Source organism: Oncorhynchus tshawytscha, linkage group LG20, assembly GCF_018296145.1.
Source record: "Oncorhynchus tshawytscha isolate Ot180627B linkage group LG20, Otsh_v2.0, whole genome shotgun sequence".
Classification (NCBI taxonomy): domain Eukaryota; kingdom Metazoa; phylum Chordata; class Actinopteri; order Salmoniformes; family Salmonidae; genus Oncorhynchus; species Oncorhynchus tshawytscha.
This window is the reverse complement of record NC_056448.1, coordinates 40620284-40639413: the sequence shown is the minus strand read 5'-3', so window position 1 is coordinate 40639413 and position 19130 is coordinate 40620284. Positions and strand designations below refer to the sequence as shown.

General features: G+C 40.5%; 2 protein-coding genes across 2 annotated transcripts; one reads left to right on the top strand and one right to left on the bottom strand.

Annotated features, from left to right (window-relative positions):
• The first annotated feature begins 961 nt into the window (after positions 1–961).
• ppp2cb (protein phosphatase 2, catalytic subunit, beta isozyme) lies at positions 962–10140 on the top strand. The gene is made up of 8 exons (XM_024415264.2): positions 962–1127; positions 1303–1426; positions 3501–3710; positions 4541–4714; positions 6965–7054; positions 7698–7859; positions 9343–9461; positions 9765–10140. Exons 2-8 carry the CDS (start codon positions 1325–1327, stop codon positions 9835–9837), a joined length of 930 nt encoding a protein of 309 aa, XP_024271032.1. The 5' UTR covers positions 962–1127; positions 1303–1324; the 3' UTR covers positions 9838–10140.
• On the bottom strand, positions 9765–14651 carry ubxn8 (UBX domain protein 8). Its single transcript, XM_024415265.2, has 8 exons — positions 14437–14651; positions 14018–14146; positions 13129–13202; positions 12916–13038; positions 12273–12407; positions 11556–11597; positions 11343–11417; positions 9765–11186 (listed from the first exon to the last, which is right to left on the bottom strand). The coding sequence occupies exons 1-8, from the start codon at positions 14519–14521 to the stop codon at positions 11016–11018; spliced, it is 834 nt and encodes a 277-aa protein (XP_024271033.2). The 5' UTR covers positions 14522–14651; the 3' UTR covers positions 9765–11015.
• Positions 14652–19130: the final 4479 nt, after the last annotated feature.

Below are 19130 nucleotides of genomic sequence, written 5' to 3'. Positions count from 1 at the left end.
AATATATTATAGAGATTAGTCCTTTCGGGAACCCAGATACATTTAAAAAAAAAAAATCCTATCATTGGAAGGTTCGGTAGTTGTTTCCCAAGGGACTCCATAGGCCAGCGTAGCTGACCGAAGTCGTAAATATAGAAAAAAGGACTTGCCTGGTAATGTGCATGTATCATTCTGAACTAAATGTTTTTTAATCTAATGGTCTCTCTCTTGCCTTATACAGAGGTGTGAAAACTGACGGAACCAGCAGCATCCCAAAAAGAAAAAACTCTTCCTGTGTGATTGACAGATGGGACTTTATGAAACACTGGTTAAAAAATGTAGAACCAAATACAGCCCACATCTAGCTCTGCTGACTACTTTACCTGCATCATTGACAGCGCCAAATTTTGAGTCACATCGGTGCCTTGACCTGGATCTCTGCAAGGAGGTCAGAGGGGGCGAAGTGTAACGGAGGTTGGGTAACCACGCTTGTGTAATAACCTTGCCTAAGACCTGAAAAGTTGCATTAATGCGGTGGCTCCCTGAGCCATTGGCTATAGACTTCTGCTTGGCTAATGCACTCTTCTGCCACGCAAAATAACACTTGGCCCAGGACAGGTTTTAACCCTGGTAATAAGAATTTGGTGGGTGCTTGTATTTGTCCTGTTGTGTGTAATGGGAATGTGTTTTCGCATATCCCAACTCCCCTGAGACAACAATGGACCTTGTCAGCTCCGGGAGTTGAACCAGAGACTTTACAATTACTGTCCCAATGCTCTAAACATCAACGGTACAAGCTTAATCTATTCTCCATACTCCATATCATGCATCTCTCTTCTATTTTCTGTTTCTCATATTATATTATTCCTATTGCAGTATTTTTGGCGGTATCTGTCTGGCGAATCATCTTGTCCTCAAGGCGGCGCACACGCTTTAACCGCCTCCCATCTTTCTAGAAATACCAATGCGATGACGTTGATCCGAGCGGCCATTACACAGCGAGTTTCCTTTGGAAGGTCGGGGGCGACAGGGAACTAGCGACCGAAAGACACCGCTCGCAGTGCCGAGAAAACAGGGACGTCCCTGCCGCACCATATGGTTTATACGTGGGCCATAAAAATAACGGAAACATTGGCGTTTTATTGACGGTACCCATAATAATCACAGATTGGCTCGTTGATTATAGTTATATAGGTAACGTTAAGAGTGCTGCGCAGCGTCCTACAAACCCGTCTGTCGTCTTGAGTTGCGTCGAATTTGAGCGAAATAACGGTTGTTTCATTACTTCACCATAACCTGTTTTTTTTTTGTTTTTGTTTTTAGCTATATCTAAACCGTTTTCAAAATGGACGATAAAGTATTTACAAAGGAATTGGATCAGTGGGTCGAGCAACTGAATGAATGCAAGCAATTGTCGGAGAATCAAGTGCGAACGCTATGCGAAAAGGTAAGAACGAACACCCGACTGAAGACATGTCAGCGATGTTCCCTCTCAGTTACTTTTTTAGTTAATTAACTTCTCACCGGTAACATGTTTACGTGAAGGCCGCTGAAATCTAGCCAGCAAGTTAGCGTCGACGACTAATCAATGTATCCTCTACATTCCGTGGTGATTAATTAGTAACTAACTAGGCAAATACACCATTTTGATCCGAAGTCTTTAAGATCCATTTCCACATCTCGTTAATCGCTAATGTGACTTAGACATATATATAAATGACCTATATATAAAATTACCTAACTAATAACTGGTACCATTTAAAAAGCTAACGTTATTTGGATGGCTGACTAACGTTAATAACTTTAACGACTTACACAACATAAGTAGTTAACCTGTTAACTAAACGTTACTGTTGACTTCTCAACTATCTAGGTTTATAATTTATTTTCCTATGTTATAGAAAACATGTAACGTTAACTAGTTATTGTTGCCCGTGCTAACGTAGCTAGCTAACTAGCAGCGCGTTAGTGGTAACGTTAGCTAACGTGCCACCATTAACGTTAGCTAACGTGCCACCATTAACGTTAGCTAACCAGTGTGTAACTCAGCTTATTGACGTTACTGCTAACTAGTTAGTTGGTTAGCTAAAACATTTTCTGCAAATAGTGTCTGGAAATGCATAGCTATTTAATTCGATCTTAATTGAAGCAAATATTACTGCCTTGTACTTAAGTTAGGACTAAAAACAGTATGTTAGCTACAAACTTTAGCCCTGTCATAGGGTTGATAGTTAAGGCGACCACCGAGTAGCTAACCGTACCCAAGTGCTTCAAATATTTAACTCTGGGATGAAGGCCCTTGGCTCAATGATCCTCCCCGCACTTATGGTTACAAGTTAGTGCAGTTTTTTTTTCTTGTTATGCCAGTCACTCAATTAGCTCATGCCAGCTAACATTTTTTAGGTTGGTAAATTAGTCTAGCGGCCAGCTATCAACATTTTAGTGGTCATGGTCAAATTACCAACATGATTTTGTAAATCAGTCTCACTCAGATACCACCCTATGGAAACATTTTTTAGAATTGCAGGTGGCTATGTAGACCCTCAAGCAACTGTGGCCCCTCACGAGTTCAGATTTTTTTGTTTCCCATCCCTGATCGAACTGGCTTGCAATCTGACTATCCCCACATGATGTCGTTGATGTTGCTAGATATGCAGGCCCTGGGGAAATAGAAGGTTCCATTTAGGATGGAACCATTTGAGATCACAATCGCAACAATTATATTTTTCCTCACACAGTGCAGAACATGAGTCTGGCTGATTTTCAAATGCAACAAACATCTCACTGTTTCGTTGGAGAACCCTTTGCACCAAACACATGTGACTTGCAGACTGTAACATTTCCCTGCTTGACGATCCATACTTTGCATTGTATAGTTGAAATACAGTATGTGCAACAAGCTTAATTTAATGCACCACCTCCCCAGTCCATTTTCATTGATCATTCATATTCTTGTTGAGATTATGTTATGACACAATTGCATGTGGATGTTTTCTTTAGCCAGAGGGAAAGTTTTGCTGATGATTTTACATCGTCATCTTCATATTAAAGAGGGATAGGGCTGCAGAGAAGAGGGATAGGGATAGGGCTGCAGAGAAGTCTCCATGGAGACACACTCGTATTGTTTCCATGGTGACAATGGGGCGGCTTTCACAGCAAGTTTGGGCAGGGGAAGCTACGACTCCCTTGAAGTTAAAGAAATGAGGCAGCTTTCCTATCTAGTGTTTTGATGTGTCGTACATTATTTAAAGAACACATACAATACTTGTCTTTCACTCACCCTCATGAATAATTGTTAACATTTTTATTTAACCAGGCCAGTTGAGAACAAGTTCTCATTTACAACTGAGACCTGGCCAAGACAAAGCAAAGCAGTGCAACAAAAATGACAGTGTTACACATGGGATAAACAAACGTACAGTCAATAACACAATAGAAAACTCTGTATACATTGTGTGTAAATGTGGATACACCAGTCACTGATGTTTTCTGTAATGCACTTGTTTTGTTCCCCTCTCCAGGCTAAAGAGATCCTTACCAAGGAGTCCAATGTGCAGGAGGTGCGCTGTCCCGTCACGGTGTGCGGAGATGTGCATGGCCAGTTCCACGATCTCATGGAGCTGTTCAGAATCGGGGGCAAGTCACCCGACACCAACTACCTGTTCATGGGGGACTACGTAGACAGAGGCTACTACTCGGTGGAAACGGTCTCACTGCTGGTCGCACTTAAGGCAAGTGAATTCTGAACTTGATGAGTGGGCTGAAACCACAGTATTTCAGTTGCTGGTATAAGGTTTGCCTTGCCATAATAAATGACTGAAAAAGAGATGGGACCCAGATAAATACATCTACAGTATATTTTACCTACAGTATATTTTTTTGCCCAGCACCAGTTTTTCTTAAAACCAGGGACATGTCATTCTTGTATGCTCAATATACTTTGAACTCCCAGCTGTGTCCTGAAGAAAGTCTAGGACCAATCAAGTTTTACTACCTCTGAGGATGTAGGCTAGCTCTTGAAGTGTGTGGGAGCTGGTGGTATTCAGGAGTCAATGTATGCAAGCCGAAGATAATATGCAAACTGAAGTAGGTTGCCGAAGTGTTTTTATTTTTTTGTAGACTCAATGTATTCCAGGGCTCAGCTGGTAATGCTTACAAGCTAGAAGTGGGACAGTTTACAGTCATAACCGATGTGTCACTCCCCTCATGGCTGTTAACATAGTGGGTCGAATTGGATTCATTGAGCTCATCGTCAGCTGTGACTTTCGAGGTCTCTGTGGGACATCTTATCTACGGACAACAGATATATTGGAATAATTTATTTATAAATTATAGGCTATAACAGGAACACTTATTAGTCAAGTGTGGGGTAAAATGCATGATTTTTAAATGACGTTAAGTAGAAGAGTAGTAGTTTTGAATACAATGCAGTTTAGTTTTCAAATAGTGGCACTGTGCCGCTGTCATGTACTTTACAAAGGAACTCGGGCATTTTTTCATCAAGTTATTTAGGCCTGCCGCTTTTGGAGCCAGACTCAATTACGACTGTCTCGCTCCCCAGGTCCGGTACCCAAAACGCATCACGATACTGCGGGGGAACCACGAGAGCAGACAGATCACACAGGTGTACGGCTTCTACGACGAATGCTTGAGGAAGTACGGCAACGCCAACGTGTGGAAATACTTCACAGACCTGTTCGATTATCTTCCCCTGACGGCCCTGGTCGACGAACAGGTAACACAAGTGCTTTAAAAGTGCAAGACGTGGCCTTACTTTATGTAATGGGGTGCACTCTATTCCCTTAACGTGAACTACTTTTGACCAAGCCTCTGGCATTTGGGGGACACAGATTGAAGGTTGTGAATAAGTTCAAAGGAAGCCTAGCTACCGAATTACACTACAGTTTAAAAGTTTGGGGTCACTTTGAAAGAAAAGCCAAAAAATTTGTCCATTTTAAAATAACATCAAATTGATCAGAAATAGTGTAGACTGTTAATATTGTAAATGACTATTGTTGCTGGAAATGGCAGATTTAAAAAAAATGGAATATCTACGTAGGCGTACAGAGGCCCATTATCAGCAACCATCACTCCTGTGTTCCAATGACACGTTGTGTTAGGTAATCCAAGTTTTGTAATTTTAAAAGGCTTATTGGTCATTAGAAAACCCTTTTGCAATTATTTTCACAGCTGAAAACTGTTGTTCAAGTTTAATAAGCAATAAAACTGGACTTCTTTCGACTAGTTGAATATCTGGAGCATCAGCATTTGTGGGTTTGATTACAGGTTCAAAATTGCCAGAAACAAAGCACATCATTCTAACAAAACTCGTCATTCTATTCTTCTGAGAAATGAGGGTTATTCCATGCGAGAAATTACCAAGAAACTGAAGAGCTCATACAACGCTGTGTACTACTCCCTTCACAGAACAGCGCAAATTGGCTCTAACCAGAACAGAAAGAGGAGTGGGAGGCCCCGGTGCACAACTGAGCAAGAGGACAAGTACATTAGTGTCTAGTTTGACAAACAGACGCCTCACAAGTTCTCAACTGGCAGCTTCATTAAATATTACCCGCAAAACACCAGTCTCAACGTCAAGTGACGAGGCGACTCCGGGATGTTGGCCTAGGCAGCGTTCCTATGTCCAGTGTCTGTTCCCCCCCCATCTTAATCTTTTATTTTTATTGGCCAGTCTGAGATGTGACTTTTTCTTTGCAACTCTGCCAACCAAAAAACAACGACTTAAGTAAGAATACTTTCAAGTTCTACTTAAGCACTTTACACCACTGCTCAATTGAGAGGATTTCCACACTGCCACGTAGGGCTCCACGATATGGGCAAATAATCTAGGACTTATTTTTCACTAAATGTTGCAATTGCGATTTGACTTGCGAATTAGAACAAAACTGTTGGAATCATGGAAATAGAATGACTATTCTAATTCTATAGTTAGAATTTATAGTGGGAACTTTGAATACAGTATTTTGAGATGACAATTAATTGAAATGCCAAGGAGTTATTGTGACAGGGTAGGAACTAAAGTGTTAAGTGTTTCCTAGGGGACCCTATAAGCTTTGGCTATGTTGCATGTTTTCTCTTGGCTACTTCATGCAGCTAAAATATTCTTGCTTTGCATATTCCTCTTTGATTTAGAAGATACTGGTGCACAAACAACATGCTGGTTTAAGTCTACACCATCACTGGTATTATCAGTACATTTATTAGCTAGCTAGCTATTAGCATTAGCGGCTAACAATGAGCATCGCAGCTGACTTTTAAAGCAACTTGCTAAGAAAAGACAAACTTGCTGATGTAAGAAACACAAACTAATAGTGTAATTATAGAACGCTTGTGGATTTATATTAAGAAGCAAAGTGAAATCAGCATTGTTGTCATCAACATTGTTTCATGTGCTGCATTGACCATGCAGTCTGAACGCAAGTGTCTCGTGGTTGAGGAACATCAAATGCTCTCCTTGAATGACAGGGTGCGTGGCTAGGTCTGTGTGGAAAGTGACATTACACATGGCTTATCACATTTAACAAACCAAATATTCAAATACTGGTATAGAAGGTAAAAACCTAAACTGGGCCCTGCATCAATACTGGTATATCATAAAATACGGTATACCGCCCAGCCCTACGCCTATGTAGATATTCCATTAAATAAGCAGTTTCCAGCTACAATAGTAATTTACATGCCTACACTGTTTCTGATCAATTTGATATGTTAATGTGAAGGAATTTTTATTTATTTCAAAAACAAAGACATAACTTTTGAACGGTAGTGTAATTCGGTAGCTAGGCTTCCTTTTTGAACTTATTCACAACCTTCAATCTGTGTGTTCCAAATGTGTATTTGTAACTCTTGTCATTTATATTCAGGCTACATTAACATTTTAGTAATTTAGCAAACACTCTTATCCGGAGCAACTTGTCACAAGGGTAAATCAACATCTATACTCTTGTTTCCTCCTCTGCCTCAGATCTTCTGTCTGCACGGTGGCCTCTCCCCCTCCATAGACACACTGGATCACATCCGGGCCCTGGATCGCCTGCAGGAGGTTCCACACGAGGTCAGTGCTGCCTGCCAGAGGACGTTAGTAGTCAGCCCTGTCAACGACACATGCAGTAGGGGCTGGATACTAGCTATCGGATGGTATGAGGTAGTGGTATTGTCATGAGTTTGTGTTGACCTGCCAGTGTAGTGCCAAGCCCTGGGTTGTGTTGACCCAGAGCCAAGCCCTGGGTCATGAGGTTGTGTTGAGCCAAGCCCTGGATCATGTTGACCTACCAGTGTTGGAGCCAAGCCAGGTCATGTTCAGTAGGCACCAAACTGAGTAAAACGGGGAAGATGTAACTGGACTTGTCCAATTTAGAAATGCTTTTCGTTTTCTCATCTGTTTTGCTACGGTGGGCCCTAATGAACATAGCCCTGGTCTCTGCTCAAGAGGTAGGGTATTCAGGTTGTCACCTTTCCAATGCATAATTGTCATTGAGGGCTGTGGTCTTATGATGAATATTCCCCTCCTTTGCAATCCTGCTGCCCATAGAATTACATCATGTATTAGGCTCTCGGTGTTCAAGCCATGCTAAATGAGGTCATAATCCCTGTGTGTCATTGAGGGCTGCTTTTGTTAGTGTGCGTTTCAGGAATGAGGTCATAATCCCCATGTGTCATTGTAGTCTGCTTTTGTTAATGATGTGTGTTTGTTTCAGGGGCCCATGTGTGACCTGCTGTGGTCAGACCCAGATGACCGTGGGGGCTGGGGCATCTCCCCCCGAGGTGCCGGCTACACCTTTGGGCAGGACATCTCAGAAACCTTCAATCATGCCAACGGTCTTACCCTTGTGTCCCGTGCCCACCAACTTGTCATGGAGGTAACCACACTTTTAGTTTAGGCTAAGTGTGTTTATATACTTGGTTGGTGTAGTTAGTATTAAAGCATGTGGCACAACTACCGTGATTCTAAGAGTAACATGCTTTACCTGTTCGATATTTACATGAATTAATGGACTTCCATGTAAATGGAAAATAAAGTTATAGTATATTTTTGGCGGGGAGCATAGAATTTAAATTCTACCATGGAAACGGCCAATTTCTGAATATTTCAAATGTTGCGGTACTTCCATTTTGTTCATGGAACCTAAAGGTCTGTTAGGATAGAGCTGAGGTAGTCTCCATGTTTCCATAGATGATTCAGCTGGAAGCTGCTGTGCTAGAGTTTAAATGGAATCAATAATTCAAGAGCCTTGTGTAGTGTTTTATATTTATAGTTTTACCCACTTCCAGCTTAAAATAAGTTATTTTTTATAACCAAAACTCTATTTTTGATGTAAATTGCATGTTATAAAAGGGTTCAGGCACCTTTTTTGTGATTACTTTAAAAAAAATGTTTTTAGAAACTTACCCCAAACAGCAAATACTTCCTCATCCTTGTTGTGTAGTATGGGGGCCCCGAAAACATGAACAGGGGTGCCAAAAACACCCAAATACGTCCTTTTAGAAACGGCAAAGCTCTCAGTATAGTGATGAAAGGGATGTTGTACACATGAAATTGTCATTCTTAACTTTAGCCCAACCCTGTATTCCCTTTTGTGCGACCCAAGTAGTTTCCCTATCCAGCTGTTCCATTCTCCATGTAGCCAGCTGCTACAGGTAACCACCAACACTTCCAAATGGGGCGTTGGGCCACCACGAACCACCAGCGCCTTGGCATGGATTCTACAAATGTGTGGAAGCATCCTATGTTTTCTATATACTTATCCCTCATTTACTCAAGTGTTTCCTTTATTTTGGCAATTACCTATAGAATGGACGGCTAGCTATCGCTCGAGTTGCAACAAAATGGAATATAACGTTGCGGCAAGTTCAGAATGAAACGATTTCATGTAAAACATTTAAAGAGCTGCATCACTATACTGAGAGCTTCCAAAAGGACCTACACTATTTAGGTGTGTTTGGAGCCTTGCGCCCCCCCCCACAAAAGTGAATTCACAGACTAGGTGCCTGAACCCTTCTATAACATTCCATTAACATCAAAAATAGAGATTTGGTAATGTAAAAAAAAAAAATGTTAGATGGGGGCAGTCTGTGCTTCGAGACTAGGTCTGCGTCAAATGGCGCCCTCTTTCCCCATAAAGTGCACTAGTAAAATGTTCTTGGACTATGTAGGCAATTTGGCTGTCACTCTGCATAAGAATCCCAGGATAAGAATTTAGAAATTAACCTTTAACTGTCTGAATTTAACTTCTTAAGAGTTTTGACTAACGATTAGAATAAGTGACTTGAGGTTGTTTACTTTTAAATGGATCATTTCAACTAAATGGTTTATGTACTAATGTACGGGTTGCCATTTTCCAGGGCTACAACTGGTGTCATGACCGAAACGTTGTCACCATCTTCAGTGCGCCAAACTACTGCTATCGCTGTGGCAACCAAGCTGCCATCATGGAACTGGACGATACTCTTAAATACTCTTTGTAAGTGACATTGAGGTTATCTGGAGTAGATGTTTTAACTTAGTCTAAGACCAGGGGAACTCAATTTGAGTGTTACTGAGAAGAAATAGAATGCAGTAGCTGTGCTTTTTCAGTTCTTCAAAGTAACACTCATTGTCCCTAATTGGAACTTCTATATTCAGCACCAAAAACGTATCTTCACAACTGGCATGAATTGAGTTATAGTTTCCATTGACCACATGAGGTTTTTAGTCCAAAAATGACAGTTCTGTAACTGGTCCCAATTGGAGTCATCCTAATGTTGCATTTCCTATCCACCTCCAGCCTTCAGTTCGACCCTGCACCTCGACGCGGAGAGCCCCACGTCACCCGCCGTACCCCCGACTACTTCTTATAAACTCCTCTACAGCAAACGACAAACCCTCCCAAAACCTGTGTGCATATGACCTGTTACCAACATTAAAGCACTAACATGGACCAAAATGTGCCATATAAGCATTTAGTACACATTACAATAATACACATTGCCCTGTGTCTCAGTACTGCAACACAGTGTCCTGTTTTAGCCTTTAGTGCAATTGCCTGCTCTATACTATTGATAGTAATGTTCCTTTGTTTTTCTTCCGCGGACTGTACATTACGCAAACAAATGTGACAACTCTTCCTATCACTGGACAAATATACAATTTCTGTTGGCAAAGCCGGGCATGTGAATTATTTACAATATTTTATACAAATGCACACACTTACATCCCTAGCCTTCACCACACTATTTGGGAATGGATGCTTAAAATTGAGGGAGATGCCTCTTCCTCCTTGGGATTGTATGCTTTCATGTCAATAGACCTACCTGCTTTCTCCTACTCGTTTGCGTTTACTGCCCTCTGTATATTTGTCCGTGATTGCCTCTGATGTATTTGAACTAAAGTACTTTTAATCCTAAACAATTACTCTGATATTTTCAATCAAGTCCAATCATGGTTAAGTTTCCTCATTTAGAACCTAAAAGTTTATTCACCCAATGGCTGAAAAAAATGCATGTTAACACCAAGTATTTATATCCCCCTTTAGGCGGAGTCACCTTTCCTAAAAACATTTGTTGCTAGGCAGAAAGTTGATGTGGGTAATAGTGTTACTTCGTGTGACCTGACCTCTGCTCCCATTCCACAGCTATCCAAACATGTGATTGCCTTTTTCTTTAACATTCCAAGCCCCTGGCTCTTAAACTACCGCCATTGACCCCACCATATACATTCCTCCTACATAACCATTAACTTCTGGTGGAGCAAGTATTTCAAATTACAACCCAACAGTGTATAACGCCACCAGAACTCGACATTGTCCACTCATGCGTGTTTGTGTAGCAATATGTTTTAATGAAACAGTAATTCATACAACTGAGCATGAAAGGAGTACACTGTATACTTGGTTCTGACATTAAGAATCCATGCAATATGGACTTAGTTCATAGCTTTGTTCCCTTGTCAAGGATTTGCTGTTCTGACGCCTTCCATGATCCAGCAACCAGTTGCCCATATTTTTATTTTCAAATGGCATGGAACTGATGCTTTTTCCTCAGGTTGTGGAGGGATCTTTCCCTTCCACATTTAATACTGTGTGTGTTAAAATACCTGCATCCCCCATGCTTATGTCTTTCCCAATGACCAAGGGTTGTCTGGGGTAGGTGGTGCATAATGTATAGACTGCAGGGTGATATCCTGTTTTCAGCAACCAGTCCAAAAGAACCTACAGAACAAAGGTTTTCAAATCAAAACGGTACAATCTTCGTAAGCTTAACTATTTTAAAACAATATCTTATTGAATAGGATTATGAGGCCATGTTAAAAGTTTGAGTATGAGATGAATACAAAGGAGGAGGAGGAGGAACTCCTTTATTCTCACCGAGGAGCTGTCAGATTTCAGGAATCTTCTGTGAATTGTTCTTCCACTTGGGCATCTCAAAGCCACCCGTACAACCTGTCAAGAGAAACCTTACCGTACTCACACTGACCACCTTTTGCCAATCATTAATTGTTTACATTGATTAGAGTAATTGTGTCTTCAAATTTCATAGTGTAAGAGCAAACACTCCATGGGACAAAAGTGTATACATACCCCTTCAGCATCCTCTGCTGGCTCCTCTGGTAAAACGACCACCTTTTCAATCCAGAAGAGCACAAACCATTGAGGGTTTAGGCCTCGATTCAATTCCATTGTGCTTTGTCAACTATGTGCCATTTCAAAGGTATTTTCTGATTGAGCCGACATATGCAGCGTTACTGGAAGGTGGCTGGATCGAATCCCCAAGCTGACAGTGTACAATTCTGCCCCTGAGCAAGGCAGTTAACACACTGTTCCCCGGGCACCAAAGACGTGGATATCAATTAAGGCAGCCCCCCCCCCCACACCTCTCAGTTGAAGGCATTCAGTTGTACAACTGACTAGGTATCCCCCTTTCCTTACTGTGCGGTCTCTGAACGTCTTTAAAAGAGGTGCATAGCCGACAAAGCATGATCGGATTGAATCCCGGCCTAAACACAAAACAATGACCCTCTGCTTTAGTGAAATAAACTATAGAGGGACCCGCAAGCAGGACTAACCTGACTTGGAATAAAGGTTGGTGTTAATCTGGAATCCTTGGCACCTCTCAACTCTGATTTTACCTCATTGAAGTTGAAATTTAAAATGGTTTAGGGTAGGGACGTCCCAATTCTAAATAGCACTAACCATGGAATAAAACCATTTTCAGGTCCTCGGATTTAAATTGTTAATGATATCCTTCCATTAGCATTTTAACATCCTTTCCTGAATAGAGTCATTCTGCATACGCACCCTTTTTGGGGGAGGGACCTCAGGTTTGGGGTGGAGTCTGGTGGCACTCTCTGGCAGTTTCCTCCTTCTTACTGCCTCCTGATTGGGTGTCCCATCAACATCCTCATGGGCACTCTGCCCTAACGATTCTCCTTCCTGTAGCCACATAAACACATTTACAGTTGGCACACCTCACTGAGGATCTTGTCCATAGAAGTCTATCAAAAGTCCTAAAAATGTAAGAGATGTGTACAATTGTTCTCCCCAGTGGAAGAAAGCAAGTACTGCATTCCATTGGCTAAGAACACTTCATTTGTTCATAGCAAATTTGAACCAGTGTACAATATTAATTATGTTTTATTCATTCATTTGTAGATTTAACTGGCCCATTGAAACAATTAAATTATAATTGTGGTGTGAAACCAAACGCATTTAGCCTACATGACAACATGTAACATGTAGCCTAGTCTACATATTGCACTGGGGCAAAACAATCTACGTTTTAATCGTAAATAACCTACAATTTATTTCGTAACTCAAAGTAGCACATGCGCAAAAGGTACGGTTGTTTAGCTATCGGGACGAAGTGTTCAGAGAATCCAGTCACCCAGCAACTATTATGTGGTTTTTATACAATTCCATGGGTGGTATCTGTTATTCCCACCCCAAGTTGTTCTCCGTCAGTCAGCTTCCAGGTCTCTCCCGTCATGCGGTAGAATCGCTCTTCTTTCTTCCTCATAGAAGACTCCTGACGAGGCCTCAGCACTGACTCCTGGTAAGAGAAGGCCTGAAAGGGAATCACACACAGGAAAGTATTAGCCTACTCTGTTAAAAAAAGAGCAATGCTGTTTAGTTTTTTGCTGAAAGGCCATATTACCTTCTCACTGTGTTTCTCCTGCAGCTCCTCCCTTGCCTGCTTTTGTCTTTGTTTTGCCTCCTCATCTTCAGAATCTGGAAGAAGTGTAGTTTCATTCAATCAACTGGTTCACAATTTTCAGAAGAAATCGTTGGCCTGGTATCAGAAGTTGAAAAACAGTGGCCAGGACTGAAACACCCGATTAGGCTAATCAACTAATGGCCTAGATGAATTAAATCAGGTGTGTTGGTGACCTTCTCCTGGCGTGGCTGTAACCCATTCATAGACGCTAACTGTTTTAGCGCCTATTGACAGTGGTATCTTTTGGATGGGGGGAGTTTTGTTAATTAACATATCCAACGCTCCTTCTTAACATTAAAAGCAATCGCTTGCGGTACGGTTTTGGAAACATAAGGAACGTATAAAGGTTCAAATAAAATATTACTACACCTTTATAGGGTTCCCATACAACCATGGCTCATCGCTTGTTTGTGGAAGACGGACAGAAAGCCACCTGAACTAATTGGCTATCTAGCGTGCTCCAAACACATATGTAACTTGGGAGGGTGTGTAGTTCGTCAACTGGCGCACAGTCTGTGGATCTGTGCAAAACTGCTACAGTAAGTATATTTTTTGGAAAATGATTTATTGTTGAAATGAAAGGGGCATATCAGCATGTTTCGAAAAACTGGTCTGACGTTTCGAAACGTTAACACAGCGTCGGAATTGTAGTTCACATGCAGGCAACTGTGGGTGAACCTAATCGCTAAAAACTATGGATAAGAATGGTTTTGGAATGCTAGCTCTGCTGTAACAAAGGCCTAGGGTTGGCGACTACTGTTATACAAAATGGAATGCATGATTTGAATGAGTAATATTGGGATTGCCTGTTTGATACACAGTCACCTACATTCAGATGTTGATCGGGTGTTGGAAGTGAACAAAGACCTCAGCCGTGGATAAAAATATGACACCATCAAGGTAGACAGGCCCAACAGCAACAGACCTCGCCCCACCAATAGAAAGGCACCTCTCACATCTAAAACGGAGATTCATAGACATATGAGCAATTAATAACTTGAATAGATAATGTACACTCACACGTCACCTTCAAGTGGATACAAGTAATCAACTTATGACAGTTCAGTATTTTGTGTGTACAAACGTTAGGACAGTAATGTCACATTAAAAGGACACCATGACAATTCAACTAGCTACTTATCCCCAAACAATTAAATCCCTCTCCCCTTGTTGCAAAACTAGCCAATGGGCTCCTTGCACATAGCTTAACCAACACTTGCAAGAGTAAAAAAACAAAAAAAAACTTACCGATTATTGAATGTTTCCAAGAAACAAAACAAAGTATTGATATTAACAAGGTCCCCAAAAGCCAAGATGTCTTTGACGAAGACATTTTATAATATCGTTCTCCAAGCTATCCCGTTTTTACTGCGTGTCTTTTTTAATAAATGTTTTCTTAAAATATTCTTCCGCGGTAAAAATATCTGAACCACAGCTAGAGCCAGATATTTCACTGGATGTATAAATGTGAAGCATCCGGTTGGCGTTTCCACTCACTGCCAAATATGGTGATGAGAGGAAGCACATTTAGCCGGCAGTGGGAGAAGATGGAGGGAGATGGATTTTGGCCGACGTTCGCGTCGATTAAATATTTGATCTCCATACAGTTTTCTGTTTCTAAAACTAGTATCTAACAGTGGACTGCGTTTTGTAGCCTTTACCCTTTGCAAACGTTTTTTTGTTGGCTATGGCTTTGTTTAGGAGCGCATGGACGAATATAGTTTTTGCACACGCGCACTACGTAGTAGGCGTTCCCTAACGGAAATATGCAAAAATATAATAGATCGCGCCAATAGGATGTCACTAGCTCGTGCTTGGCTCTGCCCACCTCCTGCTTGTTCTGCCCATTCTGTTAGTTTGTTCCCATTAGAAACGACAGGCTCTGGTCTGTCTTGGGTTAGTTATAAAGAATCGTTGTCAATTTCGCAAACGTGTGATTGGGGACCCCTGCTGGTCAATATAAGTACAGGTTATATAGGGTCAGGATAAAACGTCTTAATAAACTGATCATAAAGATATGGTCTTAACTGTATTTTTAAACCATATTTAGTTGATTGATGGAAGCATATAAGGAACAGTCCACTTTCCTGAATGTTATACATTGGTCTCTTTTGTCATCTGATTATTACCCCTATATATTTCATGCCATTTTCTTTCTCAGAAAATGACGAACATGATGTGCCACCTGTGTCATTCAAGACACCACATACAGACAACAGGACAAAGGAAATAAGTCTGAGAAAGTGAAGGGAATGGGAAACTGTCAATCCCATTACATGCATCAAAGCTAAAATGTAAAGTTATAGTTATCATATGCTGTTAACAGCAGAGGGGGGAATTATTTAGGTTAATTAGTGTTCATATTGAGACCAATTCTCTTTTTCAAATGAGTCCAGCACAATAAAAATATCAATATAATACTAAATTACAAAACATGATCCTAAAAAAATCTACCCAATCTTTACATGGAGCATCCTCCACTAATGCTGTAAATTCCCTAAAGGGAACCAGGCATTCAAGCCTGAGCCTTCTTTGCAACATATTCCACATCTGTGGAGCATTAAAAACTAAAAAGAGTCTCCCTAAATCAGATACCACCCTCGGAACCTCTAGCACTATCCAATCTTGTGCTCTTGTACTGTATTCTATCTTTGTGACCTTGACCAGTGTTGTCAGATACATGGGAAGTTTCTGCAGGAGCGCTTTGTAAATAAACAGAAGGGAATGCTGCTCTACAGACAGAGGACCAACCCACCTTTTCCTATAATAGATAAGGGTGGCTTCTAACATAATCACTAGTAATGAATCTAAGGGCACAATGTAAAACAGCATCTAGTGGTCAAAGTGTGGAAGCTGCTGCGTGCATGGAGATTATATCCCTCTAATCTAAAACAGACATAAAAGTGGCCTGGACACCTTCCTTTCTGTTATCAAAAGACAGACATGCTCTATTTCTGTAAAATAATACAATTTTTATATTCAACTTCTTTACGAGCTCAGTAACATGTGTTTTTAAAATGCCAACTTATTATCTAGCCAGATACCAAGATATTCATAAGAGGGAACTCGTTCAATGTGTGTTCTGTTCAGGCTAGTAATGTCAATCAAATGTATTTATGAAGACCTTTTTACACCAGCAGATGTCAAAGTGCTATACAGAAGCCCAGCCTAAAACCCCAAACAGTAAGTAATTTATGGGACCTAGATAATAGCATGGATTTGTTTGATGTTGCATTAAGTACAAACTAAAGGTCCAAGAGTGACTTCTGTAGCGCTTGGAAATCAGACGTCAAATGTGAAAAGGCTTGGTTTACAGAGTATAATACTGCATCATCAGCATAAACATTCATAAACATTTTTTCACAGTATTTCAAATTGTGTGTATATACAGTGTAAACAATAGTGGCTCCAGAATCAAACCCTGGGGTACCCCTTTATTCGAGTTCTCATTGCAGGTGAGTAGGAATAATGTGATAACTGCAAAGAGAAACCCGCACACTGCTCTTGCTTGTATCACTTATTTTCTTGAAGCTCATCTGTCAGCCTCTTGGCCTTCGTCAGATGTTCTTTCCTCTGACGAAGGCAAAGAGGCCAACACAAGCTTCAATGAAATAACTGATATGAGCAAGAACAGTTTGACACAATTTATATCTGTAAAAAAGAACAGTCAACGTTTGTTTTAGAAAAGAGATGATAGGAATGGTACTGGATCTTCAGTGACATGTTATGTTTGTCCCTGTGTTTTGAAAGAAACCTGGAGTAACAGCCTTGCTACAACTTCCCGAGCAAGCTAATACAGCAGAACTGGAGTTGTTAGTTAGTCTAATCTATGAATGAATCACTGAAAGTGTAATGGTGAACAAGAACAATATAACAACGTGACCAGGGAGTGTGTGTATGAGTGAGAATATCTCCAAGTGCCTCTATCTTAGACACATCTTAGACATGAGCAGTGACCAGTCCACAGCGCTGAAAGGCCTTTGTCTCCCTGGAGACTGACTTCCTAGCAACTTCTCAGAATAGAGAGCATGCTGACTGCAGAGCTTTTTCTGAATTCATGACATACTTACCCACCCAAAATGTATGGAAGTTAAACCCGTTTTTGTGTAAACATTGTGTATATGAGATACTAAGTATTCATGTCAAACTACAATATTGTGGTGTCTATTGAGAATTGTTCAGCATATTGTTCTTTAGATAAGTTTTGCGTTTTATATTTTGATTTAGTGGCTTTAGTGAGAACATTCCATTTCACATTGTCCGTTTTTTATTTGTTACCAATAATAAACGTCATTCAACACAAGCAGAGATGACTTCCTACAAATGAGATTATTGCTGACTTTACAGGAAGTGGGCATGGTGTTGTTTAGGACATGATAGATGTCATAGGTATGTTATGAATTTGCATACAGTTAGTCGGTAGACTAGTAGCTCCCCATCACACTGCCTGGTTGTCAGTGTAACCCAGAAGAGCTTGTTAGGTGAGAGTTGAGTTATAGGGTGTGGCACTGCCATCTACCCTAGTTGCCACTGAGCCAAATATGCCATTGAAACTGTTCCATGCATTTTGCTACACCTGCAATAACATCTGTTAAACACGTGTATGTGACCAATCTGATTTGATGCCCATATTATTATTCAGATACTTTTGACTAATCATCATTCCCTTTAAAGACACATTCCAGTCTCCGTTTCATCTCACTTATCACCTGATTTACTTAACAAAAAGGCACATCTCAATAGGTGGTCCAGGTATGACATGGAACAAGAAGGGGGGTGGGCCTTACCTCTTTTGGCCTCTATTGTTCCTCAAGCAAGGGGGACAGGAGAGGCCTATGACAACATTACTGCATTTCTACTTGGGATATTGTTTTTCCAACAGGAAAAGTAAAACATAATAGCCAGAGTGGGTGTTTCAGTGTGTCTTTAAAATATGATTATAGCTTAGGACACTTTGTGGTACTTTTTAAGTCTAGCAAATTAAGATTGAACAGTAAGAAACCATTTTGACAATGATTGCTGGTTACTTGGCTCATTCCTTATGCAATTCTTTGTTGTAATGTTGACACTCCCGGATGTGAACGGAGGAATGATGAAGTCAGAGGTAAAGAATGAAGATGGAAGTTGTTCACCATATTAGTGAGATAAGAAACCTGTCAGGTTACGTGTTACTATTCCTCTGCCTGACACACTGAACATGCATCACTTTGCCATGAGGATACTGTTGTTTATTTCCATTGTGAATGGTTCTGATTCAAGGTATATTGAAACATAAATGATAAATTTGTTTTACTATAATTACGGTTCAAATATATAATAATAATCCCTTTCAGTGTATGTATATTTGCTCTACATTTTCTTAACATTCCCTTAATTTCTCATGAGTTTGACTGTACAGTAGGCTTTACCCCAGTCGTCTGTGTTAGGACTTGATACTTTGGAAGTAAATGACACATGATTGAATGTCTTCTCTCGATATGCCGTGTGTTATTTTACATTTGACTGTATGTGTACTACCATGAAAACATCTGACAAGCGTTGGTTTTGGAGTGAAATGTCCTACAGCATTGAGGGCATTGTGCTGCATAATATACATGTATCCCTTCTCAGTTTTGCTCTAAGTACGTTTTCAAGTATTAGTTTAGACTACTATGAGATCTTTGTTTGACATTCCTGCAACAACTTTACAGCTCAAGTTTGACAACATTCCCCCAAACATGTACTTGTTATTTTAGTATTTGTGCAAAGCATGGTATTGAACCTGAATGTTTAGCCTACTTAATGTGAGCCTAATTGGATTCCCTTACTACAGAGAATAAAAACTATGACTTGATAACTACAGATTCACAGAAGAGTATTATTTTTTCTTTCTTTACTTTATTTTGAAGTAGTTATGCATAGAGCTATTGTGTTTATTGGGGTGGCAGGTAGCCTAGTGGTTA

Excerpts from the sequence above, each read along its gene's own strand:
- ppp2cb (XM_024415264.2), top strand. The coding sequence starts at position 1,325 with ATGGACGATAAAGTATTTACAAAGGAATTGGATCAGTGGGTCGAGCAA. Across the intron at positions 1,427-3,500 it reads TGCGAACGCTATGCGAAAAG|GCTAAAGAGATCCTTACCAA; the intron begins GTAAGAACGAAC and ends TCCCCTCTCCAG. Across the intron at positions 9,462-9,764 it reads GATACTCTTAAATACTCTTT|CCTTCAGTTCGACCCTGCAC; the intron begins GTAAGTGACATT and ends ATCCACCTCCAG.
- ubxn8 (XM_024415265.2), bottom strand. The coding sequence starts at position 14,521 with ATGTCTTCGTCAAAGACATCTTGGCTTTTGGGGACCTTGTTAATATCA. Across the intron at positions 12,408-12,915 it reads CTGACGGAGAACAACTTGGG|GAAGGAGAATCGTTAGGGCA; the intron begins GTGGGAATAACA and ends ATGTGGCTACAG. Across the intron at positions 11,418-11,555 it reads CAGCAGAGGATGCTGAAGGG|GTTGTACGGGTGGCTTTGAG; the intron begins GTATGTATACAC and ends TTCTCTTGACAG.